General features: G+C 39.6%; 1 protein-coding gene across 1 annotated transcript in view; it reads right to left on the reverse strand.

The window, feature by feature from the left end:
• Window positions 1-5,341: 5,341 nt before the first annotated feature.
• Window positions 5,342-24,381, reverse strand: part of VWA5A (von Willebrand factor A domain containing 5A) — a 29,309-nt gene continuing 10,269 nt past the window's right edge. The window contains 9 exon segments of the mRNA XM_087868331.1: window positions 5,342-6,367; window positions 6,899-7,025; window positions 10,433-10,563; window positions 12,246-12,414; window positions 12,417-12,568; window positions 15,384-15,637; window positions 15,934-16,034; window positions 16,313-16,477; window positions 17,144-17,258. Of these exon segments, the coding sequence (XP_087724457.1) occupies window positions 6,288-6,367; window positions 6,899-7,025; window positions 10,433-10,563; window positions 12,246-12,414; window positions 12,417-12,568; window positions 15,384-15,637; window positions 15,934-16,034; window positions 16,313-16,477; window positions 17,144-17,258 (1,294 nt within the window). The 3' untranslated portion in view covers window positions 5,342-6,287.

Raw genomic sequence — 24,381 nt, forward strand, 5'->3', positions numbered from 1 at the left:
TACTCAGACAGGGTCTCATTATATGAGAGTGGCCTGTTAAGATGTCTTAGCACAGTTTTATTTTATTTTATATTTTTATACCACGGTTTTAATAATAGCTAACATTTATTGTGCATTTGCTATATGCCAAAACTGTGTTGAGTGTCCTACAAGTATTATCTCTTTCAGTTCTCACTAGAACTCTATTAGGCAGGTAGTATTATTTCCCCCATTTCTTTTTTTTTTTAAGATTTTTATTTATTTTTATTTATTTATTTGACAGAGATAGAGACAGCCAGTGAGAGAAGGAACACAAGCAGGGGGAGTGGGAGAGGAAGAAGCAGGCTCATAGCAGAGGAGCCTGATGTGGGGCTCGATCCCATAACGCCAGGATCATGCCCTGAGCCGAAGGCAGACGCTTAACCTCTGTGCCACCCAGGCGCCCCTCCCCCATTTCTAGTAGGAAATTCAGGCTCAAAGGGTTTAAGCAATTTAATCAAGGTAATAAAGTTGGTTAATGGTAGAGCTGTATCTCAAATCCAGGATAACATGGCTCTTTCTTTTGAGTTATAAAGAAAAATGTTCAGAACTAATTCTGACTTTCAAATACTCATTCATAACTAATACCACCTTACTTTTGTGATTGCTTCAGTTTTCTGGGGCACTTTTGTGTCGTTTTTAATTAATTCTCTCAAGAACACTGTAAGGTGGCCCTTAGGAGACCCATTTTACAAATGAGGACAGTGGAACTCAGAGCAACTGTACTTTCCTAAAGTTAGACAGTAGAAGAGCCCAGGCATTCCCAGGCTTAGCCTTCTTTCCACTACATCATTCTTGCTTCCAAAAATGACTGCCTACAGACAGCAGCTGTCCCTGTATGAGAGGAGAATTATTAGTAGACTCTAATTCTACAGATTTAGAAGAGGCTTATGTATACCCTCATAGGCATTACTGTTTTTATCTTGTATTATCTGACAAGATTATGGCCTTCCACTATGAGAGAGTGAGAGAGCAAGAGAGATAAGTTGGTTCAGCTCATGTTCTTTTTCATAGGAATGAGAAAGTTCAGTAGATACCTCACAAGAGAATGGTCTCACTATCCTATATTTGCAGGGAAATTCACCTTATATTGAAATCATCCTTGTTTTAATCAGAGAAAGTCACCTGCCTTGTTTAACTCTTTTTCCCTCTACTCCAGGAATTTAAGTTAGTCACTGGCATGTTCCAGAAACAACTGGTTTCTCAAGTAATCATTCAGCAGAACTTCTGATTATAGATAGTAGGGCTAAGTCTAGGCATTCTTGGTCCAGTGACAGGTGCTTTATCGTTTGTTGGCAAGACTGGGGTCAGGGGGGAATGGCCAAGCAAAAGTTTCCTCCCTTATTGCAAAAACTCTGGGGAAGAATTGGACTATGAGCCAAAATGGAAAAGAGCAGGATGATGGCTAGTTAAGGGGTGATAAATTTCTTAGGCTGTTTGCTTTCTTTCTTTCTTTCTTTCTTTCTTTCTTTCTTTCTTTCTTTCTTCTCCTAGTGGGAGAGTGCTCAATTTCTTTGCTTGACTTCTTGACAATTTAATGGTTTCTATGAATGGATGTGATCCATCTAATGGAGTAGTTAAGTAATAAATACAGGAATAAAACTCATATTCTCTACATTTTTGGTGACAGAGAGATGGGAATGATAGAAATATCAGGGACTTAAACCTCTGGAACTCTCTTGAATGACTTGGTGTCTTCAGTCATCCCCAATTCCTAAGTCATTTCTCATGCTCCCATCTGGTCCCCACTCCCATTATCAAAGCCTGTAAACTGCTGGGATATGGTTAAGGGAGCCACAGCAGACTAGAATACCGGAACAGCTCCTGGATCAGAGGGCAGACAGATACCAGCAGAGATGTCATTAATCTGGCAGGGTCTGAGATATAACCCCATCTGCCAAGCAAACTACAGTATCCAATTTCCATGGCATAAGCAGACAAGTAGGTCAAGTTTCAGAAAGAGTAGAAATTTTAGTAAGCAACAGATATCCTAGAAGATGCATCCCTACAAAAGGAAAAATATATATAAATACAGAAAGAAAACCCAAAGATGAAGAGAAAATCTTGAAAGAAGCCAGAGTGGGGGAAAACATCTTACCTGTCAAAGAAGAAGAAGAAGAAGGAGGAGGAGAAGGAGAAGGAGGAGGAGGAGGAGGAGGAGGAGGAGGAGGAGGAGGAGGAGGAGGAGGAGGAGAAGGAGAAGGAGAAGGAGAAGGAGAAGAAGAAGAAGAAGAAGAAGAAGAAGAAGAAGAAGAAGGAGAAGAGGAAGAAGAACAGGAAGAAGACGGGCCGATTTCTTGTCAAAAACTATACAAGCAAGAAAAGAGTGGAGTGAAATTATTAAAATGCTTAAAGTATAGGATATAAAATTCTTCCAGAAAAATATTCCTCCAAAAGTGAAGACGAACTATAAGCTTTCCCCCCCAAAAAATCAAAGGAACCCATTTCCAGCACACCTGTCCTGCAAGAAATGTCAAAAGGGATCCTTCAGGAAGAAGGAAAATGATATAGGTCAGAAATTCAGATCAACATTTAAAAAAAAGAAAGTGTTGGAGAGTAAATAAATAAAAGTGAAACAAATCTTTTCTCGTCCTTAATCGATGTAAAAGATAAATTTTAAAGCAATAATAATAACAAAGCATTGGGTAATCGTAATACACGGGTAAGAGAAATGAATATCAGCAACACCACAATGGGTGGGAGGGGGATTAGGAAAGCTCTGTTACATAACTAGCTGTACTACACATGAAGTGACATAGTGCTATTTGAAGATGGATTTCAGGCTAGTTTCACATGTATATTGCAAATTCTAGGATGGCAATTAAACAAATTAAGAAATATAATTGATAGGTCAAGAGTGGAGATAAAAGGAAATCAAGTAAAATACAAAGAGAAGGCAAAATAACATGGGGGAAAATAAAAAACAAATGCAGCAAATAGAAAACGGTTAAACATGGTAAACATAAATCCAGTTACATTAATAATTGCTTCAAATATGAATAAGTACATAAATTAAAAGACAGAGATTGACAGAGCGGATAAAAAAAAAGAAACCCAAGTATATGTTGTCCACAGGAAACCTACTTTGAATATAAAGACGTACGTAGGTTAAAAGTAAGGGATAGAAACAGAAGGGGGACTGAACCATGAGAAACTGTGGACTCTAGGAAACAAACTGAGGGCTTCAGAGGGGAGGGGGTGGGGGAATGGGATAGGCTGGTGATGGGTATTAAGGAGGGCACGTATTGCATGGTGCACTGGGTGTTATACACAAATAATGAATCATGGAACATTGCATCAAAAACTGAGGATGTGCTGTGTGGTGACTAATATAACAAAATAAAAATTATTTAAAAAAATTAAAAAGCAAAAAAATAAAAAAAATAAAAGTAAGGGATAGAGAAACACATACCATGCTAATGTTAATCAAAAGAAAGTTGGAGTGGCTATACTCATTTCAGACAAAGCAGATTTCAGATCAAGGAAAACCATCAGAGGTATTACATAATGATGAAAGGGCGAATTTTCCAAGAAGAGCTAATATTCCTAAATGTATATACACCTAACAAGAGAACATCACAATACGTAAAGTGAAAACCAATGAAGCCAAAAGGAGAATCCATGCATGGAGTTAGCTCATTGCATGAGGTTTTTCTTGTTTTTTGTCGTTTTTTTTTTCTCTGGTCAGTCAGATACTAGAAACACATGGCCTGTTTTTAAGGAAGCGAGGTGAGCTGGGAGAGGAACAGCATATGCTAAATGATCACCAGTGTGACCGTGCTGGAACTGGGGAAGATCTGCGTTGGGCTTCTAAATCTATGGGCACCAGGGTACCGTGCACTGGAGGTACTGGGCTCAGTGTGAGTGGGAGAATCTCAAGGCAGTGCTATCTGCCATCTGCCTCGTGGCCAAGACTGTGCAGCCAGGAAAGAGCTTCGGGGTGTGGACGACCAATGGGAGCTGAGCTCAGCTTCTCTCCTGGGCTCCTTGCCTGGAGCATCAGTTCCTGAAAATACAGATGGTGCTTTATATTTTCCGAAAACATGAGGCACCAGCCTGGAAAGCGGGCTTCAATAAATGTGCCAAAACATACTTGTTGATGATGAAGACCGACGCTTGTTTAAATGTGGGGAGTTTACAGTTGGCATAACATTTTATCGCGTGAGCCCAAATGGAAATAGAAAATCATGCTACTTTAAAACCATAGCTGGTTCATGTTAAAGAAGACAAATGGAAAGTTGCTTTTGATGTTATTTTCTGTTTTGTTTTTTGCTCTTGAAGTCCCCAAGCCCTAGCCTAGTCCACAAGCTGAAGGGTAAGAAAAAAGGAAGGAATAGTAAATGTAATAAATGTAATAAAAAATGATCCGTATAGGGTGCCTGGGTAGCTCGCACAGTTGGGCGTCTGCCTTCGGCTCAGGTCATGATCCCAAGCCCCTGTGACTGGGCCCTGCATCGGGCTCCCTACTTGGTGGGGTGCCTGCTTCTTCCTCTCCCTCTGCCATTCCCTCTGCTTGTGCTCTCTGGCTCTCTCTGTCAAATAAATAGATAAAATCTTTTTTTAAAAAAGTGATCCATATAATCAATGTAAAGGGCCATATCTTTGTGAGTGCAGGATAGCTTACAAGTTGCATGGTCTTTAGGAAGCTGTCTCTTGTCATAGCAGGGATAGGACCTATCCAGAGGGCAGCCGTGGATAGAAGCCTAAAGACTGAGCCCTCAAACTGTAATGTGCACGGGAATTACCCGGAGGCAGACTTTGATCCAATAGTTTTTGGGGTTGCCTAAGACTCTGCATTTCTCACAAGCTTCCAGGTGATGTCACAGCCCTACTCCACGGGTCACACTCCGCCATAAACAGACTCAGGAGAAAGTCCTGGGCAATCAGTCTCCACTATGCAAGTCAGGCTAATCTCCCTAATGTTCAGTCAACAGCTCAGAAGAACTCAGGTCTAGGCCATTCTCTACCTGAGTGAACAGATACTGAGGTCCCGTTCAGAATTCTTGAGTATTCGAGATGAAAGTGATAATGGAGTTCTAGTGTAATCCCACTTTTACAGATAGGGACGCTAAGTTCCCGGGGGGTTAAAGTCATTTGTCCATTATCACGTAACTATTTAAGTGTACTGTCAGGATTCTAATAGTGGTTTTCTGATCAGTGTTCTTTACTTGCCTCATGTAAGATAAGAAATCAGCCTACAACAGAAGACAGAGGGACAGGACACGGTGTGAACGGTGTAGGCATCAGCAAAGCTGGGAGGGAGAATAAGGATTAATAAAACTAATGCAGGTTCTAACTGCACAAAAGAGCGGATACAAGAAAATGCAGTGTAAATATAATCATTTTAATACTGATACAATCATATTTTGGGGGACAGTACATCAAACAGGTCATTTCCGCTAGGATAGAGTCTGTAGGACAAAGGTCAGAAACAATCATGAGGACTTCCTTTCCTCCTCTTGGGCTGAGTGATCCAGGCTCAGGCCTCAGGCAAAGCTGCCTTTAAACCCACTTTTTTCTTTATTACAGATCAGAGCCCAACTTAGAGGCCTCATGGGTTCAGGCCAGGACTAAAGATTTCATTATCACCTTCTTACTAAGATGTTAAACAATTCAAGAGAAACATCTGTATCCAACAGGTATGACTGAATCCAGTCCCGTAGGCAGTGAGAGGGAAAGCGTGCAGTATTGGCTAGCGAAATCCAAGCAGAATCAACCAGGAAGGCCGCCAGCTGTGCCATCTCTCACAGTGGACCCCTGGAGTCTCCCTCTCTGTGATCTTGAGGTTGTATTGACCCCGATGTTGGCTTTCAACCTCCCCTCCAATTCTCCGTCCTATCTTAGAATAGAAAATTGGATAGCTCCCCTGTCTGGTCCTGATAAGTATATAAGATCAAAAGGAATAGATAAATATAACGCACAGCAGTCCCTCACTCAGGCATCCCTCACATCAGTGCTGTACCCTCCGGTGTGGAGTCTACGCCACCTGTTTTTCATGTGGTCACTCTGGAAAACCCGGGAGGAACGTTACTGCCTATGAAGGCTTTAAATCCCTCCAAGAAAGGGAACAGGTCCTGGGACCACTGACGCTGGGCTGAGGGTACATGCTGGGGAAAGTGGAATAGAGAGGCCAGATGGTGTGGGCATCCTTCACTTTTATGGCAAGAAACTGATAGGATAGGGGTAAAATACAAAAATACACTATAGCAGGAGAGCATAAAGGAAAGGGCAGTAGCATGGGAGAGGCACTTGTTTTCTGGACAGTCTCCTCAGAGGGCAAAGATGGAGGGGTCCACGGATGACTTGGTAAAAGCAATAGCAGCTTTCACAAGCTCTTGCATGATGGAGGCTGTTAGGAGGAGAAAACAAGAATTAGGGCTAAGGAACCATGGTGAGAGGAAATACTCTTCCCCCAGTCTCCCCTATGCATGTCTGCTCATCTCGCCTGACTCCTGCTCCTTTCTTCAACACCACTGACTTTGCTTTCCCTACTGCCCAGATTCCCCTTCATCTTCTCAGGCCTCAAAAATACTCAAAAGTGGTGAGATAATAAACCCCCAAGGAGTGAGAGCTCCCATCCAGCTCTCTACTCAGTATAGTACTAAGACAGTCCTTCTCACAACTCACAGTCCCCATCCATGTCCCTTTCCCTCTTTACTCACCCCTGCCCCGTCTCCCCCAATTTAAGATCGCACCCTCATCCTGCCAAGGAGAGGACTATCTGGGAGACCAGAAAAGGTCTGAATCAGGACAGTCAGGGGAGGGAGCTATGAGAACTCCTCCCCAGCCACCTTCTAGCAGGCCTGGAGGCTCCGTGCCTGGGAAGCTGACTCGCTTCCTAAGGAGGGAAGGAGATGGGGTCTTAGGATTGAACTCCTACCTGCATGGATGTGGATCCAGGTTCTGGCCTTCTTTTCCAGAAGTTCCCACTCACCCTTCATTTGCTTAGCATTGGAATGCAGCCAGACCACTGCCAGGACTGTTGCCCAGCTTGAGGAATCTGCATCCTGTACAATAGACAAAGACTTCCCTGAAGCCCTCCAGTTGGAGCTGGAGCCCCTCACCGGATGCAAACGGCTCAGCTCCCTCCTCACGCACTTTGCCCCAACCTGCTATGAAATGTAATGACCCCTTCTCTCTGTCCCTCCTCTATACTTGTTTAATGCCAGGCCCTGAATGTCAGGGCGATAATCCCCTGAGTCTTAGGGTAGAAAAGTCTTCAGTTTCAAATCCAGCATAACCATCAGGACAGTGCTTAAAACTCCTACAACTTCCCCAACAAGGATTACTAAGCTATAAGAAGAGAAACACGTGCATAATTGCTTTGTATTTTATAATGTATTTTCATTTGAATCTTTGCCAAACAAAAAAACAGGAATTATCAATAATGACATTTTTAAGAGAGAAAACTGATTCACACAAAAGTGAAATGATTTGCCCAAAGGCAGCCTTCTAGCTAATGTCACAGTTAGGACTGGATTCCAGTCATCCTGCTCATGTCACTCTAGAGAGAGTCTCAGCCACAGAACAGAAAACAGTCCCCGTGAGTTTTCACCCAGGGTCCCAACTTCAGTTTTTATTTTTATTTTTTTTAAAGATTTTATTTATTTATTTGACAGAGATAGAGACAGCCAGCGAGAGAGGGAACACAAGCAGGGGGAGTGGGAGAGGAAGAAGCAGGCTCATAGTGGAGGAGCCTGACGGGGGGCTCGATCCCATAACGCCGGGATCACGCCCTGAGCCGAAGGCAGACGCTTAACCGCTGTGCCACCCAGGCACCCCCAACTTCAGTTTTTAAAGTCAACAGATTAAGAGAAATTGCTCTTTGATATCATGACATTTACACTTTGGAAACAGCTATCAAGTTTTCTCTGAGGAGTCCTGTTTCAATCAAAATTCTCAATTCCTGGGGCACCTGGGTGGCTCAGTCAATTAAGCATCTGTCTCTGGCTCAGGTCATGATCTCAGGGTTCTGGAATCGAACCCCACATCGGGCTCCCTGCTCAGCGGAGAGTCTGCTTCTCCCTCTCCCTCTGCCCACCCCCCAGCTTGAGCTAGGGCACGTAAGCACATGTGCCCTCTCTCTCAAATAAGTAAATAAAATGAATAAATAAATTTAAGAAATTCTCAATCCCTTTAATTTTTCTTGAAAAGGACTGCTCATGTCAAAGCACGAAGAATCCCCATGCTTGACCTAGTCTAGAAACAAACATCACAGCGATTTTTAAAATGTAGCTCCTTAAATAGTCATATCTGGATGTCAGTATACTCATGAATTTCTATGACCACAGCCCAAAATATGTAACATGCACAACTCTTCTGACAGCCCTGTTGCCTTACTGATTGCATATCACATCGGCTGGTCCCCCTGAAGTTGGCGGTCACCTCAAATCTCCATGTGCAACCGTTGTTAAGTCATTTTGCTTCTATTTTTTTTAATGATTTTTTATTATATTATGTTAGTCACCATACAGTACATCCCTGGTTTCCGATGTAAAGTTCGATGATTCATCAGTTGTGTATAACACCCAGTGCACCATGCAATACATGCCCTCCTTACTACCCATCACTGGTCTATCCCATTCCCCCACCCCCCTCCCCTCTGAAGCCCTCAGTTTGTTTTTCAGAGTCCATAGTCTCTCATGTTTCATTCCCCCTTCTGATTACGCCCCCTTTCTTTATCCCTTTCTTCCCCTACTAAGTCATTTTGCTTCTAATCTCTACTTATATTGTTGAGGATTTAGAACGAAAAACAGTATTTTGATTCCTAGTAAGTTGTGTTTTTTTGTTTTTTTTTTCCACAAAATATTGCATGTCTTTCATTGTTCAAGGTCTTTTGAGATCTCAATTTTCTCAATACTCCATCTCCCAGTTTTGGCAAATTTACAAACAGGAAAGCACGGGGTGTGAATCTTCACTGAAAATATAAACCTCCAGAGAATTCAGAGCCCGGTGGCTCTAAAAATCTCTTTTAAGTTTGAATAAGTTCATTACTCAGCACAATGAATTTTCAACAAGTTTGTTCTCAGTCCATACACTCATCATTTAAAAAGTTCAAATTCCTAAAAAAAAAAAAAAAAAAAAAAAAAAAAGTTCAAATTCCTTACTGAAATTCAGGTACACCAGAGTTCCTGACTCTCTGGATTTACTGGCCCAATTACCATTATCAAAGAAGGAAATGTTAAATAATTAATTAATTAATTTTTAAAAAAAGGAAGGAAATGTTAGTCTGACCTCTCATTGGTTTCCCAATGAAACCAAGTTAGAATGTCATGATTCTTGTATCTTCTTCCACTTGTTCATAAATTATCCTTTGCATTAATTGTTCTAGAACAGTGTTTTTCAACAGATATATAATGCTAGACACACATATAATCTTAAATGTCCTAGCAGCCACATGTAAAAATATAAAAATAAACAGGTGCGATTATTTTACTGATCTGCTTTATTTAACCTAATATATTCAAAATATCATTTTAACATGTAATCGATTTAAAAATAATTAATGAGAATATTTACATTCTTTTTTTTTTTTTACATTAAGTCTTGAAATCAGCATGTGTTTCACAATTATAGCACATTTTAGTCCAGTTAAGATTTTGGCTCCTCATTTGCATTACCCGTATTTCAATTGCTCAAGAGCCACATGACTAGTGGGTACTACAGTGGACGATGCGGTTATAGGATCTCTGAGGTTTATTTAACCACCTTTCACATATTGAAAATTCAGAATGACACCCGTCCTTCAGGCTTTTGGCATTTTGTCCATATTTAACAATTTCTCAATTAGAAGATTGGGTCAGTGACCTTAAAATTGTGGAATGTAATCTGCCCTCGTCAGTACACTCAAACACATTTGAAATGACTCGGTCATCCCTACTAATACTTCACCTATCCTGACTTCAGTAAAATTTTGCTAATTTGTGGACCACGTCCTTTAGTTTGAAGAGAAGCAACATGGGTCCTGAAGACAGTTCTAGAATCGAATCCAGCTCTGCCCCTGACTGGCTGGTTAAACTCAGACACATCATTATAGTTCTCTATAAACAGCAATGTGAATAGTATTTACCTTATTTAATTATGATGATGAATAAACAAGTGGATGTTAAGTGCTTGCACCCTGTCTGGCACAGAGTAATTGCTCAAAAAATATTAGATGATTGGCCGGGAATATAAAGTGAAAGAGGATGCTTGCTTTGTCATCCATCAACTCCCACCAACTAGGTTATTCGTTCCTTGTTCTTTCTGTTCTAACACACCAAGAAAAACCTTCGACCTCTGCTCATGAGACATTAATTTAGTTTACGGCCTCCTCTATTCTCCTTTCTCAGATGAACAATGATTCACTCCAAATCTCATTACTGACCCCAACCCCTCAAAAACATGCATCCTCCCTTTTTTCTCTGACTCTTACCTTGACAGGGACTGCAGCCAGTAGGTCTTCCAAACTTTTACCTAGAATCACAGCCAGATTTTCATCCAGATACCAGGAACCATCTGCATTCTGGAGGGAAATCAGCTGCACGAGATGATTATCTCCAAAGACTTTGGGGAAGAAAAAAAGAGAGGATGAGAAATTATGGAGCTACTGACCCCTTAGCATACCTGAGAAAGACAGAGCTGACTTCAAAGATGGGCTATCGCAAGGGTGCAGAGCAGATCCTACCAAGTTGCCTGTTTAGTCCTTCCCCTGTGTTTTCTCTGTGACAATGTAGGTCACCTGAGTGACCTAACTCTAGGGGAGCTGCACTTAAAAATTTAGCAACAAGGTAATGAAAATGCTGCTTAACGCTTTATCCAGTCCTACTTAATGGGCCCGAAAACCTGACATATATTTAAAAATTCTAGACCAATATAGCTTGAATTTTAATTTTAGAAAATTTTAAAAGAAAGCAGATCTAAAGGAGGCACTCAGCAATGTACCTCAGAGTAGTCTAGTGTCTAATCCTGGTGGTTTGACAATTGCTTAAAGACCACACAGAAAGTACCCCCATCTGGCTCCATCATAGATGGTGATGTACTTAGAGCAACTTAGATATTAGCAGGCAAGAAAAACCATAACTAGAAAAACAATTTGACTCTTATGGGGGAAGAAAATTTAAGGCTCTGAATGTCAACAGTCTACGTCTGAATCTGTTTGGCTAACTCTCAAAATGCAATAGTTATGTAAACATAGGAATGTCAGCCTTCTCTCTAAATTGGAGGCAATAATGCCTAATGCATGGGGAAGAATGCAAAATACCTAGAAGGCCCTTTGTTGGCTCCCTATAAGAAGTAGTTGCTAATTAGTTCACAAAAACCAGAAGCCTAACACTCTTGGGTAATTTTTCTCTCTACTTTGGTAAGAGGATTCATAAGAGAGAAAGGTCAAAGCTGGAATATTCTAAGTTAGGAAGACCTAGGGAACTAACACGAAGTGAGAAACTACTCTGTGACTAAAATTAAGAATTTTCTCATGAGAACCCTGTGAGATGAGTAGTTGTGCAGCTGAGGGAGCTAAAGATCTGGAAAGTGACTTAATTTACCCCACAGTAACTGGGAAGACAAGAGACCTGACTCCACCTGAGACCTTGAAGGCCTCTCTTTAACTAGCAACCTAAAGAGAATGAATAACTAGAGGGTAAATGGCAAACAAGATGTTTAAACGAGTAAACAACTGTATACCACAAACTCTTGCTACAAAAACTAGAGACTAGAAAGAAGTTGTCTTTAAGCCAATTTTAGTAGAAAAGGTACTTCTTGGTGGCAAAATGTACTTTGACTCAATTTATCACGTAAATGAGAAGCCCGGCTGTTCGGAACACAAGGTAATGACCAAGAACACCATTTGGTCACACAACGGAAGTCATTAGCCAGCATCAGGAAGATCTCTTTTCAAACCCAACTTGTAAAAGGCTGACTAGCGCAGCAGATGGCCCAAACAGGTTGCCAGCAGAGTTCTGCAGGGGGAGGACCCTGGCCTGCAGGCCACCTGGATGAGCTGAGATGGCAACAGGGGTATATTTAACCGGGGCTTACCCCAGACTCCATTGGCTAGGTTTCAGGGTCCATACCATAGACTAATCTAAGGCTGGCCCTGGCAAACACAGAGACTGGACAATCTCACCCTCTGCCTGACACGTTTCAAACAGATTACCTCCCAGCTAGAGGAAGCCAAAGGAAGTAGTGTGTGGAAGATTAGTTCTTCAGTCCCACAGGTCAGAGAAGAGAACTGAGGCCCATCTCACCTGTACAGTGAGTTTCCAAGTTCGTCCTATTGGTAGGAGAATGAGCCCTTTCCATCTGAGGAGAGGCCTTTTTGAAAAACATGCATTTCTTCTTTAGTCTATGACCAAGAGCATTGGTTCCATCTAGTCCTACACAGGTGACAGACAAACAGGGGTGAGGAAAAAGTCCCTGGAAAGATGCTTACCTAGAGCACACAGGTCCTTGCTCACCATGGGCCTACACGGTCTGCAAACATCCTGCTGATATGACGTACCCTTGTAACGACTGGTCCGTGTGGACTGAGTTGTAGGAAGAGGGCAGGAGGACATGGCTTTTGGAAGAGCTGAAAAACGCCAGTACAGACATTAAGACTGAGGCCTCTCTGCTCTCTGCTATGGGAAAAGGGCCCTGAGAATGTGGGACACCTGCCCTCCTATCCATGTCTGCCTCAGCCACCATCTTTACTGTACATTTTTTTCTTCTCCCATGACCCCACCTCCTACACACACCCTCACCCCCTGAGCCCTTCCTACTGTGTCCTCTGGAACCTTGATACCTGACAATGATCTTTCTTGCACCTTTCCTTTCATTATAGGAGGCTTTTTTCCAACTACTTGTCTTAACTTAAAAACTAATTTTTTCTTCCAAAAACTGTTCTCCCTCTATCCCTCTCACAGGGTGCTCCCTCGAGGTACAATAGCCCAAGTACCCAGGTTCAGAAGGTGGGATTGGCAACCTCTTCAGTCCCAGTTGTGGCATCCAGCTCATACTGCTCCACTCTGGATTGCCTTCCTCGTATTCTCAGTGCTGTCAACCTCCAACCTCTCTGTCACTTCCCATTATTCATTAAAGTAGTTGAATGCTAGTTTCTAGACTTGCACTTCATTGCAAGGTCTGCCATCATCTGGAGAGATTTCAGTACCCTTGTAGATACCCTATCCAGCACCCTCATTCAAAGCTTCTTGACTTGCTCAAATCAAATGGCTTCAGCCTCCATTCTATTTCAGCCTCTCCCTCCCAAGCCAAAATCATTACTGTTCCACGTGTAAAAAACAAATTGAAAAAACCAAAACCAAAATCACAAGATTCCTACTTTTTAAATACAGTATCGAATTTTTTCAGCCTTCTAACTCAGAGATCTGTCTTCTACCTGGTCTTTGACTTCCTCTGGACCTCTCAATCTGTGTCTCCTCTGCTTTTTCCCTACAATCCCCTTCCTTCCATCTTTAGTCTCTTTTCTATTTAGTTTCAATCCCCAGTCCTACACTTCACCACCCTCTTACCAGTCTCTCCAATTCCAAGTATCTGACTTCCTTTTCATCACACCTGTCTGGCAAAACCCCAACCTCGAAAGTGAGCCAACACTCTGCCCCCTTTGTTCTTACACCAAAGCTTCTGAGTCCCACTGACATGAATCACATGGGGTGTGCTTCCCTTTGCTAGTTTAGTGCCACTAAAACAGTCAAGGTATCAAAATTAAACTGGACCCTCAACACCCCTTGGCCAGTGCTTTATTTCTCCCTGGGAATTTCACTCTCCAGTTGCCCACGATGCTACTTCAAACCCTTTCCTCAAACCCTCTATTCTACCACTTCTCGTTGCATACTCACTAGTCACTTTTGCTGTCTCTTTCACTAAAACTATTGAAAACCTATCAGACAGAACTCCAAGCGCTTGTCTCTCAGCCTGTGAACTAGAATCGAATCCCACCACCTTTCCTCCTCTTCCTGGCAACAGTGGGAGAGTGTCCTAATACTTGTCCTGTTACAGGCTAATCCTTTCACTGCTGCTCTATGAGTCATCTTCTCTTCCTTAAACACCTGTCTCAATTAACTACCCCTCCCCCCCCCCCCGCCCGCCCAAAAATGTCAGCCCTCTCTGCTGACACTCTCCTACTGGTGTTACAACATCCTCAGATCTCTCCCTTTCTGAAATTCTAAGGAGATATAATAAACACACAAAAATCTACCTCAACTCTACAACTTCTATACATATCACTCTCTATTTATTCCCCCTTTCGGCTAAATGTTTATCAAAAGTATCTATACGCCCATTTCCCACCTCTCTTTCTCTTTAACATTCTGTAATATAGGTTCTTTCCCGATCTAAGCCAATGAATTTGCTCTTGATTACATTAGCAAGAACATCTTTGATAGTAACCCCATTATCCCCGTTCAAGTTTTTACTTTGACTTGCCTGCAGTATCTGATACTTTGATAACCCCTTTGTTATATCATAGTTTCCTTCGTCTGGAATATGCACTCACGTCTTTTCTTCCTACTTCATTCCTTCTTATTCTGGTTTGAGGAATGCTCTGCTACCCATCCCTAGATACTGGGTTTTCTTCAGTGTTTCAATCTCATCCCCCTTTCATCTCACTCTACATCTGCCCTATGAATAATCTCATCTATTTTCCTGATTTTAGTTATGACCTACATGTTAAATATGGCCAGATGTGTATCTTTATCCCTGAGCTCTGCTCTGAACACCAAACCCATCTATTTGTTTTCCTACTGGACAATTTCATGTGCATATTCCATACAGATCTCAAGTTCAAAATACTCAAAAATAATTCAACATGCTACCTTCTAAACTTGCTCCTGTTCTTTTGTTGCTCTATTTAAATAACTGATCCCATTATACACACAGTTGTCTCAACAAAACTCTGGGCTCACCTTGAAGCCTGCCCCTACAACTCAGATCACACATTCCCCTCCAGCCACAGAATCCTGCCCAGGGAATTTCTCCGCCTGATTCTAACCTTCAAGCCCCTCCTATCTATATGCATATGCTTGCTTGGCTTTCACCTGGGACACCCATCCCCTAACACTCCCAGATCATTACCGTCAGCCTTCTGTATAATCATTAACCATCGAATTATCAATAGGATCCCCTTCAGATTTAGATAGTTTGAATACTCAGTGTTTATGTGCACTTTCTGTTTGAATTGTCCTTATTTTTTTCCCCCTTGGATTATTTAAAATCTCCTTGCCTATGGCATATTTTCTAGTTCCCTAGAAAGGCACCACACCAGCCAGAAATCCTAGATGTGGAAAGACAGGGAAAAAAAATCAACATCCCAGGCTTTTACTTCAAATGATGTGTTTAGATATCCAAGAACCCTTAATTTGCCTGAGTACCAAGGGGGTAAAACTTACCACATCCCTCGTATTGTGGCATCATTAAAGCTGCACTGAACAGAGTTGGCCTTGGAACATCTCTACGAGTCAGGGGCCCCTGAACTGGTTTGTTGAGATTCTTATTGACGGCAATGAAGGCTGTCTGGGAGCTTATGACTCCACAATCAATGCTGATTTTCAGCACATCTTTTTTATCTTTTGCTGAGGTATCCCTGAAGCCCATGTCCTTGGTCTGGAGAAAGGACTTGGCAGCAAGGCGGTGAATGGTGAAGCTAAAAGAGAATCATCCCCATGACTTAGGGAAGAGCACGCATGCGCCAGTTACTCAGGGCCCTCAGAAATTAGCATTAGCAGATAGAGGAAAAAGCCAGATAAAGGGAGAGATAAGATTTGAATGGGTTAGAAAGATGAAGTGATTGTAGGGACACAACTGAGCCCCCAAATTAAGAGAAAGAAACCAACCCTCTCAATGATGGGAAAGAGAAAGAAAGAAAGAAAGAAAGAAAGAAAGAAAGAAAGAAAGAAAGAAAGAAAGAAAGGAAACAGCAAAGCAAAACTGAATTCTCACTTGTCATCAGGCTTGGGTTGTAGAGCAAATGTCACCTTATTCTCAAAACTCTTGCCCTGGAGTGTGTACTTGAGATCGACTTCTCCTGTTGCTTCTGCTGGCTACAAAATAGAGAAGAGTAGACATGATGGAAGGGAGAGGTCACCAAGAGAAAGGTCACAACTGAGGCTGCTCCCTAGACCAACATATTAAAATGTCTGACTAGGAACCAGGTAGCTCAGGAAACCAGAAACCGGACATTATGGAGAGGGGGATAGGCTGGCTCCATCTGGCAAGTACGATCTCTTGATGAGACTCCACCAGTTTTAAGAAAGCTGTCCAGAACACTTTAGGGAAGTAGCTATTCTGATAAGAGGAACAAACAAGAAGAGGAACTCACAGGCATGGTCCCACTCAAAAGGGCATAGACGATTAACCTCTGACCCTTATAGAGGACAGTCTGTTCTGGTGAAAGCATTTTAGCAGACAGGCCATGAGGCAAGTTCCAGCTCACAGAAACATCGTCTACTGCAGGCTGTAAAGCACGTTTCAGGGCCCTAAGAGCCTGGTGGAGGAAAGAGAACAGAATCAGCACAAAAAATAATAATAGCAATAATATCCACTGTTAGCTGAATATTTATTACGCACCATGTTCTATGCAACATGGTATATGCTATGTCTATTCCTTAAACTATACTAGGACATGGTAAGGGGGGAATAAGGTAAAGGATGACGCCGCCCGAGAAAGAGGAACTTCCAAGTATAAGCAGAGCTAGAAGGTGCCTTCCCTTGTGCATACTGATCAAATGGAGTATCAGTCTGCCACACGCACTACAAGTGTTCCTTCTTGTTTTGTCCCATGTGCATGGAGGACAGGATATGCCAACCAAAAGAGTTCCTCAAGCACACATCTAGACTCTCAATCATGGCAGTCCGAATTCTGTTTCTCTATTTCTGGTCTTAAACACAAAGCTCTAACCTCTTCCAGCACCTTGTCTCTGGGCTTCCAACCAGTAGGACCAGATGCCATTTCTCCAGAAACGACAGTGGGCCCCTTTTACATAAGGCCCAAAGGAGCCCCACCATGTATGTATGTATTATAGCTCAAGGCGCTATGGACGTAAGAATGTGAATCCTGGTGTCAAGCTGTTGTCTCTGCCCTCATGGCAATGTCCCCCCGCTCCACACTTCCTCTGGATCACCCTCTCCGGACACAAGCCCTGTGCCTCACCTTGAACTGCATCCTGTCCTTGCCTGTGATAAATTCTGAAGTGCCACCTGCCACCCGGGCAATGCCTTTTATTAGGCTGGTAGAGGCTCCTTCTCCAATTCCAAAGGAGAAGCATCTGCAATTGTACAAGGATAAGAGCTTAGAGACAGGCACCAAAGAGTGAAATTATAAAATTAATACGAAGTAGTCAAGAATACATAAAGAGATAGTCTACTTCTTCGACCAAGAGCATAATAGCTACAATTTGTTGAGCGTATTCTGTATTTCAGGAGACAAATGCCTTAAACTGATGATGCAGTTTAATCATGACAGGACTCCTAAAAGGCAGGCTTATGTTTCATTTTACGGGTATGAAACGGAAGCCCAAAGAATTTAAGAAATATGTCCCAGATCACATACCTACTAAATGGTAGAGATGACATTTGAGTACTGGTCTGTCTGACCATAAGATCCCCTGGCAACAAATATATATATATATATATATATATATATATATAAAATACTGTATTATATATATATATATATTATACTGAATCTAGGAGCAGAAAAAAACAAAAATCACAGGATTATGTCTTCATCAATTATTTTAATAATAAATCCAAAGAATGGGTTAATCGGACAGTGGTGAGTTAGGGCAAAATAGACACTATCGTCAGTGCTTGACTAACATTGTACTGGAACCATATCTGCACTGGCAAGACCAGTCTTAGGGTGGGAAAGAGTTCTAACTGGAGAGTTCTCTCCTTGCCATAGTCCATGTGCGTCAAGCTTTTTAATCACAATTTGGCTTCGCAAATAGAACTGTCTATAAACAGAATGTGTTGGTAATACGAATACAAGCATTTTTAGAAGGCATGACAAGGGGACTTTTCATTGTAAATTAATACACTGGAATTTTTGGCTTATGTATCAGTCTTTTTTGAATTAGGTTAGTGTGAGTCATCAGCCCCAATTCTAGTGACGTCAGCATCAGGATTAATATTCTAAACTTGTAGGGCTAAGAACCGAACTTCTAATTATGGTAACCTACCTTTGACCGTGCCCCCTAGAGACCACAGCCTGCCAGCATCTTGATATCATCACCTTCAAATTTCCAACACAATCTTGCAACTGAAGCCTACACTCCTTATGGCTTACGAAGGGCATTTATGTGTATGTTTAAGTGTTTTATGTATAAAACTAAAACTAAGCAATATTTATAGATGGCTAACAATATGCTTAGAACTTACTTAAGCGCTTCTTGTGGCTGACAATAATAAGGAATATAATTATAATAATGGCAAAAATTTATATAGCACATATTTTGTGTCAAGCACAGTTCCTAATGCTTTGCTTATGTATACCCTTTGAACCCTCACTATAAACCCATAAGGTAAGTGCTGCTATTATTCCCATTTTCAAATGAGGAAACTAAGACTTAGGGAGTTCAGTTGATTTATCCAAACAGCCAGCAAGCAGCAGAAGTAGAACTTAAATACGTGATTTTGACTGAAAGTAGAATGCCATAGGACCTTCTGCTCACAGCAATGCCAAAGTTGTTTTAGCTAGTAAAGAACTGGAAAAGCTGTATACAATATTATTAATAATCTTTTTGAAAACATCAGATGGTTACCAAGACAACAGGGATCTATGCTCCAGGACATGGGGGAGGAGGGAGGCAAGAGAGATGAGTCTGACATCTGGTATCCTGTTACCCCTTAAAGCTGCCAGGTATAATGGATGGCTCAAAGCCTGAAAAGCCAAGTGGTTTCAGACTTGGACTTTCCAAAGAGAAGTTGCCCTTAGACACCCCAGGTTTTTTAACACAACCCTGTAGAACTACAACCCAGAGGTAGAGGTGAATCTGAAATAAACCAGCTAATAAATGACTGAAGTTCATTTGACTCTAATTGGACTCAAATTATCTGCTTCTAGTCTAGCAATCCATCAGAAGCAAAGACTACATCTTTGCAGAGGGAAGATAACATCGTCTAGAGCCTCAAATAATTTCTACGACTTTTCATTTAAAATATCTGACAACTAATAACAGAAAAGAAAAATCCCCAAATATTGGGAAATTATACACTATACTTCTGAGTAACATAGGCTTTAAAAAATCAAAATGGTAATTAGGAAAATCTTAAGTGGACAGAAAGTCACAGATCCAGATTTAAGATTCAGATGTAGATATGCTTAAATTTAAGGATCCAAATACATATATTAGAAAAGAAAAAGAAGTCTCAAAATAAACTACTTGAGCACCCATCTCCAGATGTTAGAAAATGAACAGCCAATAAACCCAGAGAATTTAAAGGGAAATGAATATACATGGGGGTGACTTTAAAGGGAAATAATAAAGAGAGGGGAAACATTATTGATATTAAAAGCTACTATATAATAGACAGGATTTCAAAACCTCAAAAGCACTGGTGCTCTGAAAGGATTACTAAAATTGACAAGCATTTAGGACAAGGAAAAAAAAAACAGAGAAAACACAAATAACCAACATCAGGAACGAAAAGGTAATATATCACAGATTCTACAAAATTTAGCAACAGCATAAGACAATACGACATAAGAGAATTTTATGCAAAGAAATTTGAAAATTTAGATAAAATATACAAATGCCCATAAAAAGCAAAAACATATAGAAGTATGACTAGTTCTTTTCAATGAAAGATATTTAAAAACTTTCCCACACAAAAAAAGCCTCTTGTCAACTTCTAGTAAACATTTAATAAAGAAAATCTTGCAGATAATTGAAAAATAGACAACTCTTCTCAGCTCATTTTATTATGCCAGCCAGCATAACCCTGATTTCAAAACCTGACAAGAATATTACAGGGAAAGAAAATACATGTCGATATTCTTCACAAAAATAGATTTAAAAATCCTAAACAGGTATTCACCAACCGAATCCAAAAATACATAGAGAAGGTTAATAGATCATAACTAATTTGTTTTTTTTTTTTTAGAAAGGCAATGTTGCTCTAACACTAGTCATTATAATTCACATATTTAAAAAAAAGGACAAAATCATACACTTATCTCAATAGATATAAAAAATGCATTTGATGTAATTCCACAATCACTCATTATTTTTGTAAAAAAAAAAAGAAAAGAACAAAGAACTCTCAAAGCAGAAATAAAACTTCCTTAATCTGATAACTCTCAAAACAGAATTAAAATTTCCTTAATCTGATAAAGGATATCTATTAAAAAACCTATAGCCAACAATCACACTTATTTTTTTTAAAGATTTTATTTATTTATTTTGAGAGAGACACAGGAAGTGAGAGAGAGAGCACAAGCAGGGGGAGCTGCAGGCAGAGGGAGAGGGAGAAGCAGCCTCCCCACTGAGCAGGGAGCCCGATGGGGAACTAGATCCCAGGACCCTGAGATAATGACCTGAACCAAAGGCAGACGCTTAACCAACTGAACCACCCAAGTGCCCAACAATCACACTTACTGATGCAGTGTCGAACACATCCCCCTGAAGGCCAAAGTAAAATAAAAATGCCAGCTATGACCACATTTATTCAGGTTTATACTAAAACCCTTTTCCAGGGCAACAGAGAAGGGAAGAAAAAAAAAGATGTAAGGACTGGAAAGGAAAAAAATAAGGCTGACATTATTTGCAAATATGATTATCCATAGAAAATCTATAAGAATCTTCAAATATACTATTAGAATTAATATTTAAATAAGGCAAAGTCAATGAATAAAAAGTCAATGTAAAATGTAAAAGCTATTAGAACCAATTTCTACATAGAAATAAGTGCCCAGTAAATAAAATGTTTCAAAAATACTATTTAAAATGGGGGAAATCACCTAGGGGAAAATCTAATAAAAAAGGCATCTACACAGAGAATTAGAAAACATTATAAAGAGATTTCGTGTGTATTGTTGGATTAAGGAAATGCATATATTTACTAATCTTATGGGAAACCAGATTTTTCACCATGGAGGAAAGAAAACACAAATATGGAATAGAAGAAAAAAGAGAGAGAATATTATGTCATTACCTTGGAAGTAGGGACATCAGTTAAAAAAAAAAAAATTAACATTTGCTGGTTCAGTCTGCCAAAAATGCCTACAATCAATAACAGCCCAGTAACAAAGAGTTACACCTAATACTCAAATATCGACTTCTATTTCTCATTTTCACTAATAGAAATGAGGCTTCTTGCAGAAATAGCTGGCTACAGGAATGGGAAAGTATAGGTGAGTCTGAAACTCATTTTGTAAGAAAGAAAGGAAATCTTCCAAAACCAAAGAGACACACAAAAAAGATACAGGAGCAAGTGAAAAGCAGCTCCCAACTGACCCAATCTGGAATTTTGAGAATCTAAATGAAAAATGAAAGTAACAAATCTTAAAAAATTGAAAAATAATGAAAGAATCCAAAAGTATATATTGATACAAAAAAAGGAAGGGAGGGAGGGAGGGGGAAGAGAAACTTCTTTACAGTAGGATGCCAAGTAATCTGGAAAAGTTGACAGAATTTAAAAATCACTGTTTTTTTTTTGTTGTTGTTGTTTTTGTTTTTTTTTTTAATAATTTTTTATTAAGTTATGTTAGTTACCATACAGTACATACCAAGTTTTTGATGTAAAGATCACCATTTGTAACCATCGACAGTAATAACATTTGGACAGTAATCATCAACAAATGCTGAATCTAGTGACTAATATGTGTTGAGAACAGGATGTTTACAAAATTTCAAAGTTAATTGTCGGATACCACCTTGAACGAAGCAGTCACACTTACCACCAGACCCAACATTACTTTTGGAATATTTCTTCCTGAAATATTTAATATTACCCTAAACATGAATTTAAATAGTTAAAAAACATAAATTGAGATTCTACAAAAATAACTAGCTAGTATTCTTTCAAAATATCAGTGTCATAAAAGATAATGAAAAGCTGAGGATCTCTTCTAGAGTAAAGAAGATTAAAGAAATATAACAATGAAAATATTTGGTCTTGGATTTCCTCCTGGAACAAAAGCAAAGACAAAAAAAATCTATAAAGGACATTATTAGAAAACTTGTTGGGGCGGCTGGGTGGCTCAGACCATTAAACATCCAGCTCTTGATTTTGGCTCATGTCATGATCTCAGGGTCTTGAGATTGAGCCCAGTGTTATTATCCAGACTCTGCAGGGAGTTTGCTTTTCTCCTTCTCCTTCTGCCCCTCCCCCCACTCATGCACTCTCCCTTGCCCCCCCCTAAAATAAGGATGTAAATCTTTTTCAAAAATTTCTTAAAAAAAAAAAAAGTTGGCAAATATGGCCTGTATTTAGATAATAGTATCATCTCAACATGAAATACCCTGAATTTAGTAGTCTTATTGTGGTTATTCAACAGGATGTCCTTGCTTTTAGAAGATGAGTGCATTATTATTTGCATATGAAGAATTACAATATCTGTGGCTTGCTCTCAAATATTTCAGACAAAAAAAAAAAACAGGTGAAGCAAATGTGGGAAAACGTTGACATCTGGTGGAAGAGTATATTGTTCTATTCTTGCAACTTCTCTATAGATTTAAATTTTTTAAATAAAATATTGGAAGCAAATATTTAGAAGAATCAAAAAAGACCTAAATAAACAGATGGACAGACCATGTAAACAGATTAAAATACTCAATCTGGTAAATACTAAATTCTCCCAAAACTGATCTATAAAATCAATGCAATTCTCTTTTTTTAAGTGATCTCTATGCCCACCTTGGGGCTCAAACTCACAACCCCAAGATCAAAAGTCATAGGCTGTACTGACTGAGCCATCCAGGCACCCCTAAAGTCAATACAATTCTAATCAATATCTCAAGAGTCTCCTTTTTAGGTAAAAATTGACAAGCTAATTCTAAAATACACATATAAAGAGTCATGAATAGCTGAGACAATCCTGGAAAAAAAATAAAGTTGAGTACTCACTCTATTGGAAATCAGTATTTATCAGAAAGCTACATAAATTTATTTGGTATAGTTCTAGCACATGTCTAGATAAATACACTATTGGAATGGAACAAAGGATCCAGAAATAATCAATACGTGTATAGATGTTTATTTGTGACACTGTATCAGGGAGGAAAAGACAAACTTTTCAATAAATGGTACAGGGTCAATTTGATATCAACATGAAGAGATAATGAAAATTGGCCCCTACCTTCCACAATGCACAAAAATTAAATCCAGGAGAACTATAGATCTAACTATAAAAGAAAAAATGATAAAACTTCTTGAAAATACTAAACAAAAGTGGCTTCATGACCTTGGGTAGGGAAAGACTTTTAACAGGACACAAAAAACACTAACTGTAAAGGTAAAGACTAAAAAATTAAACTATATTAAAACGAAGAACAACAATTAATCAATAGATATCATTCTGAGAGTGAAAAGGATAGCTAGAATAGGAAAAAATATATTTCCAGAACATATTAATGAAGTCCTTGCATCTTGATCACAGATTAAACTAGAGATCAGTAAAAAAAGAAAGTCTAACAGAAAAAAAATAGGAGAGACTTGAAGGTACATCACAAAACAGGACATCCAACTGGTTAATAAACATGAAAAGGCACTCAACTTCATTAGTTACCAGGAAAATGCGAATTAAAACTATAATGAGATACCACTTTACACCTACAAAATTAGTTAAGATTTACAAAGACAAACAATGCCAAATTTTGGATGGGAAGCTGGGCAACTAGAACCCTCATACAATGCTGGTATTTATTAAATTAGTGTGGTAACTTGGAAATATACATAGGCACATACACATATATATGAAATAAGTATGTATACATGCATATGTGTGCATGTACGAAAATATACATATGTAAGAATGCTAGGATATTCACAGAAGAATTATTTTCAGCAGCTAAACCAAAGTCCATCAGCAATAGAATCAATAAATAAATTATGGCCTAATCACCCTATGGAATACTATACACCAATAAAAATTAACCACAGCTCCATGCAAAACATGTAGGAAAATCAACATACTGCTGAGGGAAAGAAGATACACAAAAACAAAAACATATTGTATAACCCCTTTATTTTTACTTAAAAACAAGAAAAAATAATCCATGGTGTTCTAAGTTAGGAAAGCTATTTCCTTTGGAGAGGAAAAGGTTGATAGTGATCAGAGTGATATAGTGATCAGCTGTATACTTACAATTTGTGTAGCTTTGTGTATGTTTTACTTTGATAAAAATGTTCATAATTTTCAAAAACTGTCTTACTATTCAATTTTTG

The sequence above is a fragment of the Ursus americanus genome, chromosome 16 (genome assembly GCF_024610735.1).
Source record: "Ursus americanus isolate L20-20 chromosome 16, mUrsAme1.1.p, whole genome shotgun sequence".
Taxonomy (NCBI): domain Eukaryota; kingdom Metazoa; phylum Chordata; class Mammalia; order Carnivora; family Ursidae; genus Ursus; species Ursus americanus.